This window comes from Lithobates pipiens, unplaced genomic scaffold (assembly GCF_037356315.1).
Source record: "Lithobates pipiens isolate NorthernLeopardFrog02 unplaced genomic scaffold, aLitPip1_a1.2 Scaffold_22, whole genome shotgun sequence".
NCBI lineage: Eukaryota > Metazoa > Chordata > Amphibia > Anura > Ranidae > Lithobates > Lithobates pipiens.
In genome coordinates, this window is record NW_027507784.1 from 323660452 (window position 1) to 323674363 (window position 13912).

The 13912-nt window shown below is 41.7% G+C and overlaps 1 protein-coding gene and 1 long non-coding RNA gene across 2 annotated transcripts in view; one reads left to right on the forward strand and one right to left on the reverse strand.

The window, feature by feature from the left end:
• LOC143924970 (septin-9-like) overlaps nt 1–13912 on the forward strand; it is a 210797-nt gene that overhangs the window by 85808 nt on the left and 111077 nt on the right. The window contains exon 2 of the mRNA XM_077449527.1: nt 6455–8074. Within this exon, the coding sequence (XP_077305653.1) occupies nt 6455–8074 (1620 nt within the window). The remainder of the gene's footprint in view (nt 1–6454; nt 8075–13912) is intronic.
• The window catches only part of LOC143924972 (uncharacterized), a 147140-nt gene that overhangs the window by 37741 nt on the left and 95487 nt on the right, over nt 1–13912 (reverse strand). The window lies entirely within an intron of this gene.

The window sequence follows — 13912 nt, forward strand, 5'->3', positions numbered from 1 at the left end:
TATTTTTTTTTCAAATTTAACTAAATGAATCTATGTAAATAACAAATCGAAACGAAACAAAACAAATGTATTCGAATAGTTCTCAAATTGGAATTTGAATAGTTTCCCCAAGAGAATAAAATAGAATAGAAAATAAAGGAATAGAACAAGAAAAAATATATATATTCCTTTATTTTCTATTCTATTTTATTCTTTTTGTTATTTACATAGATTTGTTTAGTTAAATTTGTTTCATTTGTTTAATTCGTTTAGTTTATTCATGTTCAAATTTATTCTGATTTTTCAAATTTGAATTCGGATCGATTCAAAAAGTTTTTAGTTTTCCAATTTCCAATTTGAACATAAATAAATAGAAAATAAAGGAATAGAACAAGAAAAAATATATGTATTCCTTTATTTTCTATTCTATTTTATTCTTTTTGTTATTTACATCGATTTGTTTAGTGAAATTTGTTTCATTCGTTTAATTCGTTTAGTTTATTCATGTTCAAATTGATTCAGATTTTTGAAATTTGAATTCGGATCGATTCAAAAAGTTTTTAGTTTTCCAATTTCCAATTTGAACATGAATAAACGAAACAAATGAAACATATGAAACTAATTTAACTAAATGAATCTATATAAATAACGAATAGAAACAAAACAAATTTATTCGAATAGTTCTCAAATTGGAATTCGAATCGTTTTCCAAAGAGAATAAAATAGAATAGAAAATAAAGGAATAGAACAAGAAAAAATATATATTCCTTTATTTTCTATTCTATTTTATTCTTTTTGTTATATACATAGATTTGTTTAGTTAAATTAGTTTCATTTGTTTAATTCGTTTAGTTTATTTATGTTCAAATTGATTCTAATTTTTCAAATCTGAATTTGGATCGATTCAAAAAGTTTTTAGTTTTCCAATTTCCAATTTGAACATGAATAAACTAAACAAATGAAACAAATTTAACTAAACAAATCTATATAAATAACGAATCGAAACAAAACAAATTTATTTGAATAGTTCTCAAATTGGAATTCGAATAGTTTTCCAAAGAGAATAAAATAGAATAGAAAATAAAGGAATAGAACAAAAAAATATATATATTCCTTTATTTTCTATTCTATTTTATTCTTTTTGTTATTTACATAGATTTGTTTAGTTAAATTTGTTTCATTTGTTTAATTCGTTTAGTTTATTTATGTTCAAATTGATTCTAATTTTTCAAATTTGAATTCGGATCGATTCAAAAAGTTTTTAGTTTTCCAATTTCCAATTTGAACATGAATAAACTAAACAAATGAAACAAATTTAACTAAACAAATCTATATAAATAACGAATTGAAACAAAACAAATTTATTCGAATAGTTCTCAAATTGGAATTCGAATAGTTTTCCAAAGAGAATGAAATAGAATAGAAAATAAAGGAATAGAACAAAAAAAAAAATATTCTATTCCTTTATTTTCTATTCTGTGGAGATTTTTAAGTACCGAAGTTTGGCGCCATCCCATGAGTGTGCGCAATTTTAAAGCGTGACATGTTAGGTATCTATGTACTCGGCATAACATCGTCTTTCACATTATACCAAAAAATTGGGCTAACTTTACTGTTTTGATATTTTTTAATTCATGAAACCGCTTTTTAAAAAAAAAAAAAAAAAAAGGCGTTTGAAAAACGATTGCGCAAATACCGTGCAAGATAAAAAGTTGCAATGAGCGCCATTTTATTCCCTAGGGTGTCTGCTAAAAAAAAAAACATATATACTGTTTGGGGGTTCTGAGTAATTTTCTAGCAACAAAAATGATGATTTTTACATGTAAGAGAGAAGTGGCAGAATAGGCCCGGTATGGAAGTGGTTAAAACGTTGGAAAGACCGCTATTTTATTTTCTAGGGTGTCTGCTTTCAGAAAATATAGAATGTTTTGGGGTTTTTAACGAATCGTCAGGCCTAAAATAATTGTTGTTAAAATAAGTGCAAAAAAAATGCAAAAAAAAAACAGCACGGGCAGCAAAAAGGAAGAAAAGACGCATTGTGTACTTTATATCTGTGTGGAGTTATGCTTTAATTTATCATTAGGTTTCTCTTATTGCGTCCATCGCTGAACGTTGGAGCTCTGCATCCATTCTGGGGATAAGAAAAAAAAAAAACAACGATGATCAGTTATTAAATTTATTTATTTTTCCCCTGGTTTATGTGTCTATTTATGAAGAACGTACAATTTGTCTATATAGAGGATGGTGGAGGGACTACTACTGACAGACAAATGTCTGCCACAGCTGTGCGCTTCTGCCCACATTCCTCGTACACAGACCCCCATTGTTCCTACCTTTAATGGAGAAAGGATATTGTGGCTTTCAAAGTTTCTGTGTTATTATGTAAGGTTCCTGGCTCCTTCTTCGCCCCCTTACGATAACACCTTATATGGACTGGCTGTGGACCTCTTGGAGATGGACGTGAAGTTTCGAAATAGGGATTGCTGTTATTATAATTAGTCGTATTGTTCCGAGTTCTCCCTGTTGAGCAAGAAACTTGGAATGTCGCTTTAGTTTCAATGGACGTTTGTTCTGTTTGAGCTTTAAGTGTAACCATACTCGCATAGATTCTCCATCCATGCTAAACATGGATGGAGGAATCTTTGATGTTGGCTATTGTATTCAAACGGCCACGTCTGAATACCCAAACAGTAACTGTATCTGATTGGGTGCAGTCACTGTTTGGCTAAATATTTTCCACCCAGCTCGTTTGATCCAGGTTTGTCAAGTGGTGCCAACAGGGCCACCGATTGCTGAATCAGCCGAAATTCGAGCCGTGTATGGCCAACTTAATGGAACGTCTGTCAAGGTTTTATTGCTTTCTGTGACCCCGTCGGGAAAATTTCCCCCTCACTTCCTGCCCCCCCCTGGAGACGCAACAGGAAGTAAGTAGACATTTTTCACTCCCTGGTTATCTCTCGCCTCGATTACTGCAACTCCCTCCTCATTGACTTACCTTTTAGAGTGGTTGTAAACCCATAAAATCCACTTTTTGATACAGGTAAGCCTATAATAAGGCTTACCTGTAGCTACCCCAGATATCTTCTAAACCTGCACGGTTTAGGAGATATCCCCTGTATCTGCATGTGCCGACGTCATCGGCACATGCACACTGAAGCAATGGCCCATATGTGGCGTTGGCTTCAGTGAGTGTGATGTCTTTGCGGCTCTGGCCAATCACAGCGCCGGAGCCGTGATACCTGGAAGTAACTCCGGGGAGAAATGTCGCAGGCTGGTGCTGTGTACGGGCACTGCAGCGAGGGGCTACGATCTCAGTTGAGTATTACATAATGAGCTAGTATATTATGCATACTAGCTCATTATGCCTTTGTCTTGCAGGTCTGTAATTTTTTTTCATGTGGGTTTACAACCACTTTAAATAGGCTATCCCCCCCTTCAGTCCATCATGAATGATGCTGCCAGCCTCATCCACCTTAGAAAACAGCTCAGTGTCTGCTACCCCTCTCTGCCAATCCCTCCATTGGCTGCCACTCGCCCAACAAATTAAAGTCAAAATACTAACAATAACTTACAAAGCCATCCACATCTCTGCCCCCAGCTATATCACTAACCTAGTCTCAAAATACCAACCTAATCATCCTCTTCATTCCTCCCAAGACCTCCTGCTCTCTAGCTCCCTCATCACCCCCTCCCATACTCTCCTGTTCCAGGACTTCTCCCGAGCTTCTCCCATCCTCTGGAATGCCCTACCCCAATCTGTCAGACTATCTCCAAATCTATCCACTTTTAGGTGATCCCTGAAAACTTTTCTCTAAGGAGAAGTCTATCCTGCCTCCATACATCAACTGTACTTTCATTTTCTTCATTAGATCACCCCCCCGCAGTTTTTTTTTACCCTTTTATATCACTTGACCCTCCCTCCTAGATTGTAAGCTCTAATGAGCAGGGCCCTCTGATTCCTCCTGTATTGAATTGTATTGTAATTGTGCTGTCTGCCCTAACATTGTAAATGTTAATGGGTATATAATTCCTGTAAAATAATAATAATAATAAATAATTTTGCTAAAAGGAAGGAAAATCCTACCTGTGACTGATGGCACTGGAAAGATGTCCCGACTGGGAGACTTCTCTTCTTCCCTTGCTTCAATAAAAACTGTAACATTTTTGTCTCGCTCATCACTTTTTGTCCTGGGGACAGTGGTACTCAGAACAAAGTGAGGTTAGAGTTTCCCAACAGGGCATGGACAACAATAAGTATAGACCTCACCCCACTCACTCTGTCCAACATTAGCAATAAAGTTACAGCTGGAGAAATTGATTAGAATACACATTTTGTATATAAAACTGGTCATAAATTATTGGAATCTCTGCTGGTTCAACAGGGACTGGCCAAGATTCGAATCATCTATGGGCAGGCTGATTGTACCCAAGTAGATCCAGCATGTTGGGTTTTACATGAGTTATCTCCAGCGGCCATAGCCACGAGCAATTATCACTGTGTTCTCCCATGGTTGCATGAAAGAAAATTGCATAAATGTATGGCCTACCTAAAGCTGGCTACACATTATACAGTTTTCCTTTAGATTTACCAAAACCATATAATATGAGGTCAAACCTAAACGCTTTCAAATTGTATGTGATCAGGCAGGCCCTTGCACTACACAGTTGAAGGTAAATCTAAAGGAAATTGAAGAAGAAAATTGTATAATGTTTAGCCAGCTTAAAGAGGAAGTAAAGGCAAAAAAAAAAAACACACCCTGTAAGGCAAAGGCATAATGAGCTAGTATGCATAGCATACTAGCTCATTATGAATAACTTACCTGAGAACGAAGTCCCCGAAGCGGTCCTCCGTCTTCCTCTTTGCTGCTGCCATGTATCCCGGAGCGACTTCCGGGTCTCGCTGCTCCGGCGCTGTGATTCGCTGGAGCCGTGATGACGTCACTCCCGTGCATGTGCACGGGAGCTGACACTCACGGCATATCGCCACGATCTGCGGCTTGCCCAGTGCACCAGCGCGCCGCTGTCTACGGGTAAATATCTCCTAAACCGTATAGGTTTAGGAGATATTTCTTGGACCTACAGGTAAGCCTTAATCTAGGCTTACCTGTCGGTCAAAGTTGGTTTTTAAGGGTTTACAACCACTTTAAGTCTAGTAGGATACTGCTGGTGACCACCTCATTGTTGCTATTTACAGTAGTAAGGTCTCACTTTCTGGCATCATCACCATGGGGCAAATGAAAAATACTTTTAGTATATTTGTCCTGTGCTTCGACTGTTTCCTATTGTACCTAAGTGTCCTATCATGTTGATTCCAAGCATCTGAGTGGGTCTTGTTCTTAAATTCATACTGTACATGCTCGCCCAAAGATTTTGAGCAATTTGAACTTAAGGGTGCATTCACACACAAGAGGTGGAAAATGTCAAGCCGGTGTGGAGAGCTATTGTGTTTTTATATACTATATATATGCCATTCTCAATTAGGGTTCCATGAATGGTAGGGTTCCTCCAGAGGTTTCTAGCCATTCAGTGAGCTGTGGTTGATTGATCTCACTTTTTGATGGTGCCTGCATAATTCTAGAGACAACTCTAGTTGGCAAAACCAACATGGTGACACACTCACCATTTTTGCTGTCTGTAAGTGGTGGCATTCTGACCACCACTTTAAGGGTGGCAGTTCTTACTTGCCACCAAAGTAAGGGACATTTTCCCCATAGGTTTTAGTAAGGCTCGGTTCACACAGGGGCGACTTGTCCAGGTGACTTCGCCGCCTGACAAGTCGCGCTCCGTTCTGTACTACGGAACCGTTCTAATAGGAGCGACTCAAGTCGCTCCAAATTAGAAAAAAGGTTCCTGTACTACTTTTGCGGCGACTTCGGGCGACTTGCATTGACTTCTATACAGAAGTCGTTTTGCAAGTCGCCGCTGATCGTGTGCAGGTCGCGGCGCTGCAAGTCGTGCCGCCCGCTGTGTGAACCGAGCCTAAGGGTTCTCTGAAACCTGAAAGCTATTTTACGAGTTCCCTGGAGCAAAAAGTTGAGAAAGGCTGATGAATAAACTGACAAGTACAGAAGTTATGAAAATCTGGTAACTTTTGCGTTATATGCTATATTTTAACCAAGATTGGGGTTACATATTTTGGTGGATCTATTGTGCTGTGAGATTTGCTGATCTTCTAAGGAACTAGAAGATTGTGAAATGAAATGCTCACTTGTATTCAGACAGGAGGGATCAGATCTGCCTTTGTCCCAGCTGTAAAAGTGATTTAATACTTCACTGCAAAACCGCTGAGTTGACCTAAGTTTTGTTTGATCTGCAACATTAGAAAGCAAAAGATAAGTTTTCAAGGTGTGGAAAGTCCCATTGTATGACTCAGTTCTGTTTGCTTCTGTAAGTTTATTTTGCTATAATTTTTTCTGGCATACGTAATAATTATGCCCTTTTATCTTTATTTACTTTTATTTTTTTTTGTTCACAGCTTTGAAAAGGTCTTTCGACATGGAGGACATTGATGACACTCCTGTGTTTTCACCAACGTCTACACATAGCTCTCCCTTCTCTCCAAGTCAAAATAGTGTAACCAGAGCAAGCAATGGGGACAGCCAAAAAATTACTGGATCTCACCAGCCACTCTATCAGTCCCGTATCCGCATCAGCTCAAGCTGTAGCCCTTCCCAAAGTCCAGTTCTCAAAAGCAGGATCACCAGCAGTTTGTCCTTCAACCGTGGTACGACGCAAATTGCTAAGACCAATGGATCGGCAGGGCAAAGCCTTACCCGAGTTTCTTCATTCCAGACTCGGCTTAATCCCAGCGGCTTTTCGTCCTCTGGTCATGGCAGCGATAGCGAAAGTCTCCACAGTTCCACTTCTAGTTTAGAGTGTCCACCACCTACAAAACCTTTCCAGCCAATCCGTCCAACACAGAATTCAGTGGGCCAGCATGGGTCCAGCATCACAATCTCTAATGTGACCAGTCCAGTCCTTAAAAAATTTTCATCACATGGAAATGTGTTTCACTCAGAGATCGAGCGACCAGGGGTCCGTCTAGTACCCGTGACTTCTAAAAACCATGGCTCTTTGCCATCTCTTGACCTTCATATTGCTGAAGACAGTGTTCCTGACCTGGTTCCTTCTCCAGATGCTGGCTATCCACCATCAGAAGGATGGAGCTCTCCCACTCCAGATTACAACCGATCTTCAAGGAATGCCAAATCCATTAGCAGGGAGCCTTCATTCTCCTCATCATCATCCTCTTCTTCACCTCCCACTGATTGTGCACCGATCAACTGTGACATGACTTCTTCCCCTTCTCCACCCCCCATATTTGGTCCTCTTCAACAAACCACTCTTCAGAAGTTCCCATTACCTCTTCATAGTTCTTTCGGAAAACCTAATGGATCTACCCCCGAGCAATTTAATAGGCCATTGCCTCGGACACAGCTTAGAGTTAGCCTTAATTCCACACCTGGTATATCTTCTCAAGTGAGCAAAGAGAAGACAGAAGTCACCCCAAAAAGTCAACCACAAATGGCATCTATAGGAAGATCAAGCTCTCTTAATTATAAGACTCCAGTATCACCTATTTCAGGTTCTCGTCTGCCACCTTCTGTCCACCACGATTCTCTTCAAGAGCCAAACCTTAACCATAACTTGAAGCCATCTGAATTTCATTCCTCAAGTGATCGACTCCGATTCATGATGCAGAGGGCAAATTCCTTTACTAAAGCTGATAATGTTCAGAATCAGCATGTTAGAGATGTTTTGGTCAATGAGAAGTCAACTGGTCATCTGACTGACCCCATCAAAACTGTTCAAGAACCTTCTTGCTATGAAAAATCATCTTTCACTGCCAGAATACAAGGGAATGGACATCCAGCATCTATGGCCTATCTTCAAGGTAACAAACAAAACCAGAGGTTCCCAGATGCAGCTTTGGATTCCAGAAATGGGGTTTCGCCTATAAAGAACTGCATTCAAATTGAGCCTCAAAATATAGCCCCACTTGATGTAACTCCTTTTAAACAACCTGAGGACCAGCTAAGATTATCTGAAGACTTTGAGAAAGAAAAACTCAAGGCCACAGATTCAGGTTTGGAAGGTAGGAAAGTTTACTGGTTGAAATGTCTTTTTACTAGATGCTTGCTCAGTGATCTAAAAACATAGGCTTGGTTGCCACATGGTTCAACACGTTATACCTTTTAAGTCAGTCAGAGGATATTAAATGTGTGTACTGTAAATTTATTCACTGATATCCACATTATTAACAAAGGCTTTCCAAGTATTTATCAGGCTTTTTTCTTGTGAGGGTTTTGCAAATTATACAAAAATGAGCTGAGGGAGTGGGTGTTTAATCAGGTACCGCAGCTAAATATACAAGGGTCATACTAGAAGTACATGGTCCCTATTATACTCTATATGTTTTATATATATATATATATATATATATATATATATATATATATATATATATATATATATAATTATAAACCTCCAGCCAATCCATGGACAGCAATGCCCATCTCACCTTGTCACCTTGCATGATTAAAGTTAGAGCTAGAGAGGTGCATTGTAGAGGAAACACAATTCATCAACACTCAGGCCTGATGGCTTGCAAGGAGGTTAAACTTGACCTGGCCCTTAAAAAGTGCCTAAATTCAGATCAGAGCTGAAGCGCATGAACCTTGTGCTTCCTGTGAGCACCTTTGTCGGTTTTCATATCAAAATCTTGGATCCGAGGGCCAGACTGTATACAGGGCCCAAATTTCTCTCCTAGTTGGGATCAGCCCAATGCTTTAAGATATGCACCGCTCTGCCACAATGGGTAGTAGAAGCTCTGGTACTTTCACCATAGGTACTTAAAGGCACCACAGGGTGGCTGCCCTTTAGCTCTGCTGTCACTTTACCACTGCTTTGTTGTTCTGAGCACTCTCAACGTTTTTTCTTTCCTCCAGGTTCCCTTAAACCGTTTCAAGGGGGTGCTTTTTTTTCTTCCCACAATCCAAAAACATGCTGACAGTGTAAAGAGGCTCTGTCATTGCCCACTCAGAGCACAGCGACAGGGTCTCATGAAAGCCTCTTGCCTGTCCAAGTTATACTCAACTTTGAGCCATCTCAAAATAATTGGTATAGGGGCGCATGTGACCTCATCCCTAGATGCAGTCCTCCAATGCAGTTAGCCAATTCCCGAGCTTGAACATGGTCACATGAGGGAAGAGATGATGTCATCAACCAAGATCTGACATACAAAGGTGTGTATAAATAGGTCAGAAGTTGGTATTTCAGTTTGCACACATCCATCTAAATCAGGGTCCCTCAACCAGGGTTCCTCCAGAGGTTGCTAGGGGTTCCTCGAGCAATGAGCAATTTCTGCATCTCAGATAAGCTCCCGCTGACACCATTAATCTTTTTAGCTATCTGTATGGGGCTAATCCTTCCTCATGACCACAGATGTAAGGAGCATTCTTTCCACTCACCATCATCACATTAATGTATCCTGAGTTGTAAATATAATAATTTTTAGTAGGGGTTCCCTGAGACCAGAAGTTTATTTCAAGGGTTCCTCTGTGTTGGAAAGGTTGAGAAAGTCCGATCTATTATTATTAATATTATACAGGTTTTATATAGTGCCAATAGTTTGCGCAGCGCTTTACAACATGAGCTTACAATCTAAAAAGGAAGGGTCAATTGATACAAAAGGTAATAGCTGTGGGGGGATGAGCTGATGGAGGAAGTAAAACAGTGTTAGCCCTTGTACACACGGTCGGAGATTCCGATGGAATGTTTCCTATTGGACCGTTTTGTCGGATATTCCGACTGTGTGTGGTATGCATCGGACTGTTTCCGTCGGAATATCCGACGGACCAACTTTTCCAACTTGCCGGTAAAATTTTCAGACAAAATGCTCCTATCGGACATACTCCGATCATGTGTAGCCTACTCCGACGGACAAAGTGCCACGCATGCTCAGATCAAATTCCTAGACCAAAGCTATTGGCTACTAGCCTGAACGTAGTCCCGTCGTAACGAAATAACGTCATCGCGTTATGTACAATCGGATTTTCCGACAACTTAGTCCGACCGTGTGTATGCAACATCACTTCCGGACCTCTTCCGGAATTAATCCGTCGGAATTACTCCGACGGATTTGGTTGTCGGAATCTCCGACCGTGTGTACAAGGGCTTTGTTAGAAGCAGGATAGGCTTCTTTGAAGAGAAGGGTTTTCAGGGATCGCCTAAAAATTGATAGATTAGGGGACAGTCGGACAGATTGGGGTAGGGAGTTCCAAAGGATATCCTGAGTTGTAGATATAATAATTTTTAGTAGGGGTTCCCTGAAACCAGAAGTTTATTTCAAGGGTTCCTCTGTGTTGGAAAGGTTGAGAAAGTCCGATCTAAATATTAGAGCCGGTTCACACAGCGGGCGATGCGAGGCGACACGACTCGCCTCGCCTCGCTCTCGCAAGTCGCCCCCGTTCTGTACAATGGAACCGTTCTGAGAGGAGCGACTCGAGTCGCTCCGACTCAGAAAAAGGTTCCTGTACTACTTTTGGGCGACCTCGGGGCGACTTGCATTGACTTCTATACAGAAGTCATCTGCAAGTTGCCGCTGAGGTCGCGGCAGGTCGCGGCGAGGCAAGTCGGAGTCGCCTCGCCTCGCCTGCAGTGTGAACCGGCCCTTACCCCCATGTGTGTCCTGTTATGGATAACTGTGGTGGGGCACAACTGATGTAAACGGCTCAATGTTTTCTGCAAAACATTAAAATGATAATCATAAACACTGTTTACATTATATGAAAGCAAACGCTTTGCATACCACTGAAAATAAAGACACGAGCTGGATGAAAATCACTAATAAATGACCTCATCCAGAAGATTTTTTGCAGCTGCCAGTCCATAACTAGGGTGAGCGGGTCATGTCTCGCCCCATAGGCATCAAGGGGAGGTCTGGCGAAACCCAAGAATCTCCAAAAGGTCCCGGCAACCGTAAGAGACCATGACGACATATTTTAACTTAAAAATCTATTTGGAAAAGTGCTTGAAAAAAGTTACGAGGGAGTTTCGTGGTGAGAGGGTGGGGGCAAGTCCAGACCTGATTATTTAAAGAACAACTGTTGGAAATCATCCCAGGCTTTGGGAGAAGAAACAAGGGGGAGGAGGGTGGGCTATTTTTCTGTTCATTTATCTCTCCCCCCCTCCTTGCTTGGCACCGAAAGGCATCCCCAGTTTCACCGTGTCCCCTGGGCTCATCGTGAGTGGGAGGGCGGCCACAAGGAAGGAGGGGAACGCATTGGGGCGGAGGAGGGGGGTGAATTTAAGCTGAGGTACTTTCACTAAACGCCACTTACCTGACAAACAGATGTTCCCAGGGAGCCTGTGCTCTGGAATTTGTGAATTACATATGCTGTCAGCTAGACGTGAATGGAAAACATTTGTTTCTTTCCTTGGGGATAAAGCAGGCAATGCAGCTAAACACATCTAACATATACTGTGTGGGGCACGGGGGTTATTTGTAAAGATCGGGTATAATAATTGCTCTTCGTTTAGCCATACTGGCCCTATTTTAATGCTAAAGGGGACCTAAGTAGCCTTTCAACTTTGCACTACAATAGGATATGCTGGAGATACTCACGTCTACCCTTTATTTAGAAAGTCCTCCTTGAGCTCCAGTCCAGTGGCTTTGCCTTTTTCTTTGGTGTGTGGTTAGCGGGACGCTCATTTCGCTTGGTGACCAGTCAGCCACCCTTGCTGCTTTAAGGATATGCTGACTAAACAGGCCAGTTTGGCCTTAACCCCGGCCTTCTAGTGAATCTCCATTCACATCGTACAACAAACCTTAGGTCTGAACCCTGACGAAAGGGTAGTCTTTCCCCCCGAAACGCGTTGACTGTATTTGTTTTTTTTTAAAATAAATATTTGAAACGAAATAAGAAGCAAGAAGAACATTTTTTACAAGGTGCTCCTAAACAACACACCCATTAATAGGTTACCTGATGGATCCACAGTGATCAGGCCTCCATACTGTGCTCTTTCATGACAGGTTAAAGCGGAGCTCCACCCTAAAGTGGAACTTCCGCTCATTGGAACCCTCCCCCCCTCCGGAGCCACAATTGGCACCTTTCAGGGAGGAGGGGGGTGCAGGTACCTGTACAGTACAGGTATCTGCACCCACTTCCGGCGTAGATTCTGCAGAAGCTACGCCCCTTTCTTCAGAATCTACGCCCCTTTCCGAAGGTCCCCCGCTGTCTCCTGGGAAACACACGGATCCCAGAGACAGCGGGGACCATCCCCGCATGCGCAATAGGAAACCGGGAAATGAAGCCGCAAGGCTCCACTTCCTGATTCCCATATCCAAGATGGCGGCGGCAGCACCCGAGAGATCGGCTTCGGGTGCTGACATCGCGGGTGCGTTGGGTGGGTAAGTGTCATTATTTTAAAAGTCAGCAGCTGCAGTATTTGTAGCTGCTGGCTTTAAAAAAAAAACGGCGGACTCCCGCTTTAACCTCCCTAACTACCTCCTGCCCGCTGTATAGACAAATGACGGCAGACGGCGTCCTTTCTCATTCTGGGACGACATCATATAAACGTCAACCAGTCTTGGCGATGGGACACACCGCGACCCCGATCTCGGTGAGGACTGGATGATGCGGCTCTTTACCCATGTGATCAGCTGTGTCCAATAACAGCTGATCATATGTACACAAGGAAGTGCAGGCAATTGTCTCTCCTCGCCTCACACTGACAGAATGTGAGGAGAGGAGAGCCGATCAGCTATATCTTCTCAAAGGGGAGACTGCACAGATAATCAGAGGACTGATCATCAGTGCAGCCCCAACAGTGCCCAGCAGTGATGCCAGTCTGTGCCCAGAAGTGATACCAATCTGCGCCCAGAAGTGATACCAATCTGTGCCCAGAAGTGATGCCAATTTGTGTCAATTAGTGGTGCCAATCTTTGCTCATTAGTGATGCAAGTCAGTGCTGCCTTTCAGTGCCCATCAGTGCCTGCTCATCAGTGCCACCCATCAGTACCGCCTATTAGTGCTGCCTATCCATGCCGCCTATCATTGGGCATAAGTGGCACCTATCAGTGCCTATCAGTGCTCATCAGTACCACATATCAGTGCCCATCAGTGCAGCTTATTAGTGCCTCCTTATCTGTGCCCTTCAGTGCAACCTCATCAGTGCCCATCGGTGCAGCCTCATCAGCGCACATCGGTGAGGGGGAAAAAATTACTTATTTACAACATTTTCTTCTAAGAAAAACGTTTCTGTCTTTTTTCATTTTTTAGCAAAATATAAAACAAAACTTTGGTGATTAAATACCACCAAAAGAGAAAGGAAAGCAGATATAGGAGTTGTCAGGAGGTGTACTATAGCGAGGTAATAAATACCTTGAAGTGTTACTTAGCATGCTGCCTGTTGCTGTGCTTATTTATTTATTTTTTTCCAGTTGGTAAAAGTTTGATGCAGAATGTTTCCATGCCACAGTGTAAAAAGATACAAGGAACAAATTCTGAAAAAAAATAAAAATGTGGGAAGGATGGAAAAATAATTACGCTGGCAGCTGTTAGCGTTTTGCCTGAACTCTTCACACAATAATGTGTCATCATATCAGATCATTTCTAACATGTTACCACTGCCTAGAATTAGACGATGCTTGGGAAAACAGACCAACGGTGCTGGAAGCCCCAGGTTTCTTTGTGTATTATATATTTTTATATCATCTAGTAATACGGGGATGGTGTAGATATAGAGAATCAGAATATTGGGTTGAGGGAAACAGCAGAGGGCACAAACTAAGTGCAGTATAAAGGAAAAGACTATAAAAAAATAATAAATCGCAACTGGCAAGTCACAAGATGCATAAGGATAAGGCGGTGTTCACCCATGTCCGGCTGCGGTTTGTAGAACGGCTGCGGTTTGCAGTCCGGCTACGGTT